The following is a 12999-nucleotide window of genomic DNA, read 5'->3' on the forward strand; positions in this document are numbered from 1 at the left end:
ATTATCTCATGCAAGAGGATATATCTCATCAAGCAATGACTTGTTGACGGTGGGCATCAGTAGGCGGAAACAGCAATTTCAACTTTCGACGCATATTAAAACAAACATTATATCTAAAAAAAATTACTTACGACATTAGAGGATTTTTGCATTTAGAAGAGGAAGGCTTTGATTTTGAAGAAATCGAAGGCGTTGATGCTTTCAATTTGTTCGAAGTCATGAGGGCTGATAAAGATGTCGAAGCAAGCTACAAGCGAGGGGATGGCGAGGGCGAGTACGAGCTTCAACAGCGACGCTGATCGTGCGTATACTGAAAGTAGAGAAAACAAACCTGTCGATGTATTAAACATAACTACGTGTTAAAAACATAAGATTTCTTTTGTTCAAAATTTTCCCTCAAAATAAAAAAACCGCAAAATTTGTTCTCATCTTCAACCATTGTTGTATCACGTGAGAGAATTGTTGGCGTGTCCATACAAGCTATCAAATTATCACATATAAGAAGTTCAAAATCTATAGAAAATCGTCCTCAAGTTCATCTTTCAATTTCACTAAACAATCTCATTACGATAATTTAAACAATTTTTAAAGCTCATATCCAATTTAACATTAAACCTATCCCAAAATTTAAACTAAAATATGATAGTTAAAACCTCCAACAAACAAGTTAATTCATAACCTAAACTTGGATCAAAAAGCAATGTTGCTCGTAAACTACCAAATGCCAACACGTTCCCATTACAATTCCAATCATCTACTCTAAAATTGATACGATCAAATACAAAAACTAAAAATAAAAGCTGAGGACGTCAAGAGGAAGAATTTTTCTGCGGAATAATTCTCCGCTCGTTTTTTTTTTGGGAATTTGTTAAACCTCGTCATTAATAGGGTGTTTTTATGGTAATGGGTCTTTTCTTTTTTTGGGAATTGATTTAAATCAATGGTTGAGATGATTTTGGGGTTTTTGAGATCAATGGATGAGATTGCGCATCCTTAGGCTACACCTAGGGAGTCACCTTAGATTCACTTTACCCATATATATATATATCAAAGAAATAAAGATGAGTTGTCACCTTATTATAGGATGATGTGAGTGATTTTTTAAGAAAACTTGTTTTGATGTTATCTGGTTGGCGAAAAAAACAATGAAATAAATTATAAGAAACCTATTTTTTGTAATAGGTTATTTTCTTTTGCTTGGTTATTTCTTAAAAATAAGAAAATATATGAGATGAGATGAGTTGTCATTATATTATTGGATGATGTGACCCATACTTAAGGAAATTGTTTTCCTAGCTTTTTGGGAGGAAAACAAAGAAATAAAATGTTAATGAGATGAGATGAGTTGTCACAATCTTATTGGATGATGTGAGTAATTTTTAAATATGAGATGAGATGAGATGAGTTGAGTGATGTTGTAGATAAAAATAATATTTTATTAGATATGGTGGATATGATGGATGAGTTGTTGGATGAAAATAATATTTTATTAGATGTGATGGATGAGTTATTGGATAAAAATAATATTTTATTAGATGTTGTGGGTGAGTTTTAGGGATGGAAATGTGTGAAATTGTACTTTTTGGGTTTTCTTGGTTTGCATTTCTATTTTTTGGTTTTTTAGGAAATAACCAAACAGTTAGTCCCAAATCCATAATACTTCTGTCGGAAGTGGGACCTGGTTGGTCTCCTCTATTAGTCCCAAATCCATAATACTTCTGTCGGAAGTGGGACCTGCCTCTTTAATCATGGGCGTCCAACAAGCGCAATGAAAATTTTGGTTTAGATTGGTCCCTTATATCTATCTTTTCCAACTCAGTCCCTCACTTTATGTAAAAAAAATTCATTAAACTTAACTTTTTGGCTAAATGACACTTAAATTCCTTATTGTTTCATAACTTTTCCACTTAAATATCTTAAATGTAAAAGTAACAATTTAACATCCTAAGTTATAACACTTTAATACCCTAATTAGTTGTGGAAAATTGGCACATTAGCTTGTAATTGTAATTGTACTGATCTTATTTATTGTCATATTTACCATTATACATACTCTATCTTTTTATTTTTTTTCATTTTTTTATCGGCGTTTACAATACTCCAATGGTGGACAACTTAAGGTATTTATGTGCAAAAAGAGAGGGCTTTTCCTACTTTGAATGGGAATGGAAAATTAATGATAGCAATATCTAACGAGGTTTTCTTAGTGCTAGTCCCTCACAACTTTAGTATTATGTAAGTAGTCCCTCAAATCACTAAAATTCCTATCGTCTCCCAATTCTCAAGTTACTTTAAAACTAGTCCCTCGCATCATTGAAATTACTAGTGCATCAATCAATTCTCAAAACCTACTTCAAATTAATTTCTCCAATTACTATTTTATATTTTAATTAGAGAGATTAATTTGGAACAACCTACAAGACTAGAGTCTAATAACCATTTTATTGATATAAGGGACTAATTTCAAATAACTTTTAAACGAGGATCTGATAACATTGTCAATAGTTTGTACGGCTAACTTTAGGGACCAATATTGGAAAAACCATACATATAAAAGAAGGGCTTTCTAGATATTAGTCCCTTATTAAGTTATTAGTATTTTAATATTACTCATTAAATCTTCATAATTTCTATTAATCCCAAAAAGTACGTTAATGTGTTAGTATTAGTTTTTGTATTTATTTGTTGTTAAAAATACGGAGGAACATTCTATTTTCATTAATACACAGTTACACCCCTACTTTAATAAATCCAACCTCACAACAAATTAAATCGCAATCCGTTAAGAGCCCCAACACTCATACATGTTCAATGCAAACTCAAATCCATTTTACTTACTTTCTTCCTCGCAAAACTATTAAATGGAGATACGAATTTTGGTAGTTTTCTCAATTATAATCAGTATTAATCCAATCATGACCGAGGGTCAAATTGCGAAGATGTTGGAGACTGATGTCGAAATACCAATGATGTAAGGGTCTAGTATATAAAAAACTCCGTAAAGAAAAGGCACGCGAAGCCATCGAGCACCCTCGCCGCCTGTCGCCGCCTGTCACGTGACCTCCACTCCTCCCCCCACTCCCCGAACTCGTCCCCATCGATCCAAAGAAGAGAAATGGAGTAATAAGGGGCAAAATTTTAAAACAGACCCTTTGCAAAAATATTTTCAAAAAAAATTTGTTTTGAAAATATTCGCAAAAAATGACTTAATTTTAGACTCAGGCCTGAAACTGGATTGTTTTTTTGCAAAAAATGTTTCCAAACTTCATGAGAAGTAAAGTTTAAGAACATTTTTTGCAAAAAATAACCCAGTTTCCGAAGCTAAAATCAGATTATGTTCTAAAAATAAAATGGAAACGGGTTTTTTTTGGAATTATTTTGGAAAAGGGTCTGTTTTCAAAATTTGTCCGGAGTAAATAAGCGAATGACAGACAGAGAAGAAGAGAACGCGATACCATCCTCAAACTCCTCCAATCATGGACCCCGCTCCGCACGCTCCCAGGGCTCCATGGGACTCGCATCGCTCCGGGCCACCGAACCAGCACAACTCCGGCCTCCTCGACGGTCAGCCCACCGGCGTAAGCCTCCGTACGCCTACGGCAGCGGCAGCCAGCCAGTCGCCGTCGTCGACCCCCGACCCCCCCGCTGACTGCAGCTCGTCCTCGGTACCTCCCCGACCGCCCGCCCCCTCCTCCGTCCTCCGCCTCGCCGTCGGCGATCGTCAGGGCCGTATCGCCCTCTGGGACTTCCGATCCCGCAAGATCCTCCGCTGGCTTGACCTCGATCTCGGATCCAAGCTGGGGATCCAAGATCTGTGCTGGATCCGATCCGAGACCTGGCTCCTCGCTTCGATCCACGGCCCCTCGATGATCTCGCTCTGGAATCTTACCTCTGGTCGCTGTACCTGGAAGTACGACTCCTCGCCGGAGTATTTGAGCTCTATCCGCCGAGATCCGTTCGATTCGAGGCACTTCTGTGTGATCGGGCTCCGAGGGTTCTTGCTTTCTGCGATCGTGCTCGGTGACGGAGTCGGCGATGTCTCGATTCAGGAGCATCAGATTCTGAACTCCGGCGGAGGAGAGCTCGAGAAGCTCGAGAAGGAGAAGGATTTGTTGTCGTCGTCGTCGGCTTCTGCTAACGTGTCGCCGGCTTCGGCGCTCTTTCCTATGTTTTTCGTGAGATTTTGCTTCTCGCCGAGGTGGAGGCATATTTTGACTGTTGTTTTCCCGAAGGAGCTAATTGTTTTTGATCTTCAGTATGGGACGGCGTTGTGGTCGGCGTCGTTGCCGAGGGGGTGTAGTAAGTTTATGGATGTTATGCCGGATTTGGACCTGGATCTTCTGTATTGTGTGCATTTGGACGGGAAGCTCAGCATTTGGAAGCGCAAAGAGTAAGTTTTATTCACTACTGAGCAATAACGCTGTGGAGAACTTATTAGAGACGTGCATCTTTTAATGTCATTAACTGAAATTTGAACCCAATGTACACCATTAAACCCAACTTACTCCATATGCTGCCCTCTTGGAACTTCAAGATTGACAAATAATTTAGATTGCTTTATAATGGATGCGATTGAGGATTTAGTAAATAACTATTAAAACGATTCTGTGAATAAAAAAACTAGAACCTAAAACTTATAAAGATGCACACATAATGTTATTGAATGATAATTTAATGGTAGCATCTGTGTGCAGAATTGGACAAATGTGTATGACATGAGAAGATGGTGTTGGCAGGATTTGGTTGCACTGTGTATGCCGCTGAACTTCAAAATTTTATCGAATACAGCAAATAATGCCTCATTATACTTGTAGGATTAGTTAATTCAATCTTGACGATGCTAGACCCTTTTAGTGGTTTCTGTAGTTCCAAGATCATAGATGCCAAACGAATATAAACTTGCCATTTTGTACATTGTTTTACATTGACCATTTCGATAGGCAATGAAATTGATTCTGTTGTTTGCACATTGTTGGCAGTTTCCTCCCTTTTCTCATTAAATAATGCCGTATAACGCTCCCTTGATCAGGGGTGTCCTAGAGGTGTGGTAGGAACTGCCAAGGTGATGCACAATTTGAAGGTAGCTCTTTAGCAAATTGTTTAGGGAGCATTGGGAGGACTTTTAGAGAGTCGCAATTAACCGAATGGTTAGCAGCAAGTTTCTAGTTATGTGTGTGTGGTCAGCAAGTTCAACGCGTTGAGTTCATCAACTAGCAATCTGTAGACTCCAGCTAAGCTGCTAAGGCACAATGATAGTGACTGGACATGGTCTCACGTGTGCTAGAGTAGCACAAACTGGTGAGGTTTGTGCAACTCTTCTGGTAATGGGTTAGTTTTTGTGAGGAGCTTGGAATAGATCAAGGTTGCTGATAGCGGATCGCGGCGCGTCGCGGCGAGGTACCGCTAAGGCTATATCGGGCTATTGCGGCGAAATCGCGGCAAATAGCGTACAGTCAAATAGCGGTCAAATTTAAATATATTTAAATATCCTAAATAATAAGAAATTTCATAAAAAATCTAAAAATTCAATTAGTTGTAAATTTCTTGTATTATCAATAAATAACAATTAATAAGCTTGTTGTATGAATGAAACTATGAAGAAATTCAAGAAATATAGCATCATAATATGTGTGATAGCGGGTTTAGCCGCTTTTAACAACAAAAATCCGCTTTTAACCGCGAAAATCCGTTTTTAACCGTGAAAACCCGCTTTTAACCCGCTAAAATCCGCTTTTACGCTCTATTCGAATGAATAGCGGATTTTCCCGTTTAAGCCAGCCGCGAAACCCCTATGCGTAGCGCTGAAGGGCCGCGATCGCTATTCGCGCCGCTATAGCCCCGCTATTGGCCGCTATTTACAACACTGGAATAGATCGACATTTTTGTAGGCGCAGGCGCAGGTGAGCTGAATGGCTAGCTGCAAGTATTCATTTATATTTAAATGCACTCAACCATTCATCATGTTGTGCCTTTTGCGGCAACAGTCTAGTCCCAGCGCCCCAACCCCCCCCCGGGGGGCTTACTCGGAGGGGTAGTGGTAAGGTTGAGTAGCAATAGCCATAAGTAATGGTACTATGACAAATTACCACTACAAATCTAAAGAGGGCTATTGTATTGTGTGCATGTTTTTCTGCTTGTGGACCTTTCAGCCATAGAACGAATCCACATGCGTAATAGAGATGGAGAAAATCTTTCTGATGGATGCTTGGAAAATCTTGACTAGAAAAAATTTTGGGCTAAGCACTTCTGGAAAAATACACGTCTTAGGTGATGCTTTGGGGATTGTTTGTATGGAGCACGCATACAGTGATGTCCTAGTGGTCTTTCATATTATAAGTTGAAGTGGGGTTAGTGATGTCAAGGAGGAACAATGATAGCGTTCATGTAGCTATGATCCAATATAATCTCTGGCAAAATGATCTAAAACTACCTCTGGTGAAATGATCGTGAATCAACGATGTTGGATGATGATGCTACGTCAGCTTTTGGATATGATGTTGATGGAAGGATATGTGCCTTCAGTGAAGGTTATTAGAAGGACTCACCTTAGAATTGCTAGTCATCTTCAGAGTTTGAACTCACCTTAGAATTGCCAATCATCTTAAGAATTTGATTCAAGAAATGAGCTGATCCATCTATGTACTTTTGTGCTCTTATCATTGCCAGTGATTGCTTTTTCTAAGCTACATTTCTAGTAACAAGAATTGTGGTAAGTGCGATGCTCTAAAGATGAATATGAAGCACCAATAGCAGGCACAAAAAATAAGAATGATCAAAAACTAAGGAAGAACTAAAAATAGACCCGAGAAAAATTACATTCACGAAATATATGTTCTTGTAGACTCAATATATGAGAGAGAGAACTAAATTAATCTTAGTTGAATGAGATAGAAGCAGCATCTTCCCATAGAACATCTATATAATTTTTGATAAATTTGACAAAAGCCCCAAAACTTGGGTATATTTTCCACAAAACCGCCTGAACTTTATTTTTCGCATAAACCCCCTAAAAGCAAGGGGAAAAGGAGAAGACGAGCCTAAAGAAAAGAAAAGAACAAATTGGGTAGACAACTATGATATCCCGACACGACTGTAGAAGCGCTATATCCGTATTGGGTGCGGTTTGGGTACATTTCTGCACCCAAACGGATGAGATATGTGAGCAAGTCATTTCCCATGTGAGAGCATTTCTGGAGCAGTTTTGTTTGGGGAAAATGGGTTTACTTTTGAGATATGAGAGAAAGAAGGAAGAAGATGATATCTCTCTCTTTCTTATTTTCTTAGTTTTAAATTTGTTAGTGGAACATGACATCAACATTCACATGGGTGCTTGACTATTTGCTTGTCTTTTCTTTAAAAATAATGGTAGTGATAAAGATGGGAGACATGTGTTCTCATATTTAAATAGATAAGTTTATATTATTTTATGTTGACATGGAATATAAAGTCAAAGCTTCAAATGAGTTTACTTTATAATTTTAAGGAATGAGCTTATTTTATTGAGAATTTGAAATTAAACATAGTAAGATTGCGATAGTTAATATAATTGTTTATTTTTAAACTATATATATGTATGTATGTATATATATGTATATGTATATATAGACGTGTCCCCGTACCTTACTTTTTTACAAATTTGTCGTTTTTCGTACCGGTACTCGTATCTATATCCATACCCGTACCGGTACCCGTATCCGTACCCTTACACGTACCTATGCAACCTAGGTAAACAATAAGGTCTTCCAACAGTGAGATTTTCTGGGAGGATTTGTGGGAATTTTTCTTTTTTTAAGAGGGGTTACTTGAGACAGCTTAAGCTTTGGAGGGTTTTGTAGGAAAATTCTTGAAGTTTTTCAGGAAAAAGTTTAGGTTAAATGGCACATAAATACCCCATTGTTTCACTATATTTACACTTAATACGCTAAGTTATAAAAAAATAGCACTTTGAGTTGATACCCTAAGTTATAAAAAAGTAGCATTTTAATACTCTAAGTTGTAAGAAACTGACACTTGAGTACCCTATTGTTCCACCACCTTTACACTTAAATATTCTAATTCTAAGTTATAAAAGTAGCACTATAATATCCTAAGTTGTAAGATGTAGTACTTTAATACCGTAAGTTGTAAGAAAGTAACACTTTAATACTTTCTATTAGTTGTCAGGATATATTGCTAGGAATATTTTCATAACAACTGTCGAAATGTATTATTGTGCTAACTTTTTACAACTTAGAGTATCAATGTGATACTTTTTATAACTTTGGGTATTTAAGTGACAAATGCTTAGAAAGTAGGATATATGGACATCAGACTATTAATAAATGATGTGAATATCTTGGGTATGTATTGGGTGCGGTTCCGTACCTAAACGGCTCGGATATCTTGGGATGAAATTTCAACCCATTTGACTGCCTAATAAAGCCAAAAGTGAGTGTATTTTGGGAATCAAGCTAACTTTTTGAACATAGTATCCCAAACACATTGACCTTGTTTGAATGAAGGTTAATGTATGGAAGTTAAAGTGAAATTTTAATTTTACCTTGTTTGAGAGTTTTTTTTGAGGGGTTAGAGGATGGAATGAAAGGTTAAATTTCCTTCCATTTTCCTCCCCTCCAATGTGGAGGGTAGAGGATGGAATGAAAACCAATGTAAAATTTTACAATGTGATAAGACAATTATACTCTTATAACATTAAAATCAATGGCTAAGATATACTCCCATCCAATAAGTAAGGGTATTTATATAACTTTATACATATTCACTTCACTTCCCTTCTCTTTATTAGAATTCCCAAATAAGGTAAAACAAATTTACTTCCGTTCCCCTTACTAAACACTCAAACACCATTTTATCTTTTCACTTTCATTTCTTACCTTTTCTTTCCATTATTTAACTTTCCGTCCCTTCGCTTAGTAAACTCCCAAACAAAGCAATAGGACTTAAACGTCCCCCAAACTATGTATCTCCATGATCTCTAAATTCCCAAATCAAGACATCTCCAAACACCCATTAAAGAAGTCAAATCCACTGCTTGATTATGGTTAAATTAGCTTGATAATTGTTGGTCGGCGTTCGATTTTAAAGAGAGTGATGAGGAAGAAGATGGGTTCAGAAGATGGTTGAAAAGGTACGGACTTTGGTGATCAAAATAAGGTTGAAGAGGTATTTTGTTGGGTTGTGTAAACCCCCCCAAAACTAACAAAGACGGGGCATGTGAGGTGTATGAAAATTAGGCATGACCCAGTTGTAAGATTAAATGTCAACTTGCTCAATTTTCATATAAGCTCCTATATAAACAATATCAAAGTACAAATTCACATCTATATTGCAACCATACAATGCCTAGAATTCTTAGATTGACAGCTGAGTTCACAGAATACCAGCATAAAAGCTAGAAAACTTAATTATATGCTGAAGTCTGAAATAAAACTCTTTAAGTACATGATATTATATAAGTACTCTAAAAGTACGACAAGGCAAAGAAGGAGCATATCTAAACTAGTTTTCTAACTCACTTATCACACCTTTGCTCTTTTCTGGATTAGTACATCCGGGAATGTAAAAAAAGGGTGAGCATAAGACTCAATAGGTAACAAAATAAAAGGTCATGGATACAACCATAAAGGGATATGAAAATGATATGATACTAACAAAATAAAATAGTAGATAACAATAGTTAGTTGCATCCATAATAGCATCAAGGATTAGCATGAAATTATGAACATCAAAAAGAATAAACGACTAGATATTCATGATCGTAAGTTCCTACTTCTAAGATATTGTCAATACCACACATGTTCTCATATATATACCCACTGGTGAGCGTCCTCTCATAGGGCACTTGGTCCCCACGAGACTTAATAGAATACTAATTATGAATCAACAGTCATGACCCAAACAATTCAACACATAGATGTTGCTAATCAAGATGACCGGAAGTTGAGGCAATACCCATTATAATACGAATTTACCAATTTTCAAGGCATGGATCAAATAAGACAGTTGATAAATGACCTATCGGCAATATCACACGCATGAAGTGGTTCAAATAACATTTCATCGAAAGTAAAAAAGAATGCAAGTAAAATTCTATAATATAGAAAGGAAGGCAAGAGAAGAGTTACCTACCGGTTGTAGCGAACTTGGCACGAACAACAATTTCCCCGAGGGTTCCTATATACGCGTACATAAACACACTTTTAAGGGTTTCGATGATCACTATAAGATGACTATTTAATGTGCTGATTATCGTGACATTCTTCTTGACACGGATATGTATGATTCTAACATGTGGTGCATTAGCATTGACGTGAAATAAGGGTAGCAAGCAACCTAAAATTGGATTTGAGAATTGAGGATCGAAATAAGATCCGATTGGTATGAAACTAACGCCGAATGTTACATATAGAGCTTTGTTTCGTAATCTCTGATTAGATTGTAAATATGACTACGACTTATGGAGATATGGCTAGGATAGTGCATTGGAGTCATAGAGCACTATCACACAGATTTCAATGCACATAAAATATTTTCGATCAGGAATTAGAGATAGCATACGACATAAAAAATGCGCCAAACTAATTTCAAAAGATAGTCACATGAGTCTAGTTTCAGGGTTAACAAGAATTTAATGCATGCAAGATATATATTAGGAGTTATGCTCTCTATAGTGAACATGTCTCAAGCAGTTTGATTCAGACACATGCATCCACTTTTACTAAGCATTTGAGATAGCAAATGATATCCAAATTTGACCAAACTAAGTTTAACAGAAAGGTGCACGAGTACATATTTCAAAATAGAAAATTTGGATATCGTTTGCCATCAGAGTGAATGCAGTATACATGTAGCAAATTGTGGATGGATGTGTCTGAAAGCTATACTCGTGCACCTTTCTATTAAACTTGGTTTGGTCAAATTTGGTTATCGTTTGCTATCTCGAATGCTTAGTAGAAGTGGATACATGTGTCTGAAACAGACTGCTTTAGATAGGCGTATAAAAATTGGGCATAACCTGACTGTAATAAGAAGAGTCGACATGTTTAATTTTTATATACACCTATAATACACAATAATATTAAAGTGTAGAATTTAAAGCAGCATAAATATATATAACACCCAGAATCACAAGGTTGACAACAAAGCCCACAAAATAGCAAAAAGCTAAAGGGAATAATAATACAGTACAAGTCTGATAATAAACTATAATACATAGTATTACATGTTCGACAACTCAAAACTACTACAAAAATAAATACAAACTATGATTTACCACAATAGCTAATCTTCGTTGTTGGGGTTTGCGATCCCCTTGCCTTTGTCAACTGTATGACGACACATGGATGTAGAAACAATAGGGATGAGCCTAAGGCCCAATAGGTTACTATAAAAATATCAGGTACAACATAAGGGGATAAAAAAATGAAGATATAGATAGGCATTTGAAATTGAACGAATGGTTCTCAGTGATAAGCTATTAATTCTTATATCATGATCTTTGATCGAAATAAAATAATAGATGTCAATATGAATAACCAAGTTCTAATATTCAAGATTCCAAACTTTCCCAATTATGGGATAAACAATAAACTATGCATGCTTTCATACACCAACCGGTGAGCGTCCTCACACGGGACATGTCCCATCGGGACCCATTTCCATTGCCACCCACTGGTGAAACTTACTTCACACATGGTATGATCCATGAATATAGTAGCAACAACTAACAAATGAAAGAATATTATCATTCTCAATAATAGAATCATTGAAGTAAGTTGAATTGCCATAATATAATCATTCAGAGAATATGCCCCCAAAACTAATAAAGACGATGCATTTTCATAGCTTTTCTAACCGGCTAACAACATTCCACATAACAACTACTCATACAACGGATCTTCTGTGGCAGTTTCCCATAATTTAGCTTGGACATGGTAGTTTCTGGACATATATAAATTAAAAAAGAAACTGGAAAGTCCAATCCAATACCTTACCTCATAGGAGTCAATACTGTGCCTCTATATTTGCAAAACCTTAAATCCTATATAACAGTAAATCATGTTATGTCTTTGTCTAGTTTCATCTTTTTAAATGTTTGTTTAGACGATTTGCAACTCCAAGTTATTCGACACACCATCTTAAGATTTTGAAAAAAATCCATCATATATCCTATATATATTGTTTATCAAATTTAACATGGTTCTTGCTGTATGTGTTGGGCAAGTTTCGTGCTAGTTTATGCTGTAAACGTGTCAGATTTACACATAACTGACTCTATAGTGTTTGTGTTCCTAATTATTAACTCCCAGTTATTCTTCATCGCCGCCCACATTTTTTGAAACTAACAACAAAAGATATTAATGCGTTTCTTAAGATGTTTTTAATAGTTATCCTCGAAAAAAACAATGTTGTTTCACAGACAGGACGAATATGGCTTTTCCTTAGAGTTATAACTGAAAGAAAATACATATTACTTCAGAAAGCTTTCAATTGAGCCATATCCGGCTGACATTAATAGATTCATAGGGATTTTGTATATAATTCACTGGGAGTTATATGCTCCATAGCCAACCACTTCTAGGTGGAGGAGAGTTGGATGATGATTACTGAAGTTGAAATAAGGATATAAACCATGCTTGTAGTGAAGGGATCAAAAGCTTCAAGTCAAAGGTGGGTTTTACCTTTTTCCTTTTTGTTAGATATAAATGTACAAATATCCCTGCACAAGTAAAAATGATTCATAAATGACAGTTTAGGTATCTGATTGTTAGTCTTTGCCCTGGATAATTGACTACTTGGGATTACATGAATATTTTAGGGAAGAGTCAAAAAAATTCACTGTCTGAATATAAACTCAGGTATTAGTTCTAATAAGGTGGGGACTGATTATGCATTATACTCTTAGAAGTCGCGTCGTCAATGATATATGGGTCAATTAATCTTAATGGGTAAAAAAAGACAGACAGTTGGCTGGTTGGTTTTGTTGTTGATTGATCCACT

The 12999-nt window shown here is 36.3% G+C and overlaps 1 protein-coding gene across 1 annotated transcript in view; it reads left to right on the forward strand.

Moving 5' to 3' along the window:
* Positions 3477–12999, forward strand: part of LOC109835555 (WD repeat-containing protein 11) — a 49210-nt gene continuing 39687 nt past the window's right edge. The window contains exon 1 of the mRNA XM_020403522.1: positions 3477–4390. Coding sequence (XP_020259111.1) covers positions 3477–4390 — 914 coding nt within the window. The remainder of the gene's footprint in view (positions 4391–12999) is intronic.

Source organism: Asparagus officinalis, chromosome 3, assembly GCF_001876935.1.
Source record: "Asparagus officinalis chromosome 3, Aspof.V1, whole genome shotgun sequence".
NCBI classification, from domain to species: domain Eukaryota; kingdom Viridiplantae; phylum Streptophyta; class Magnoliopsida; order Asparagales; family Asparagaceae; genus Asparagus; species Asparagus officinalis.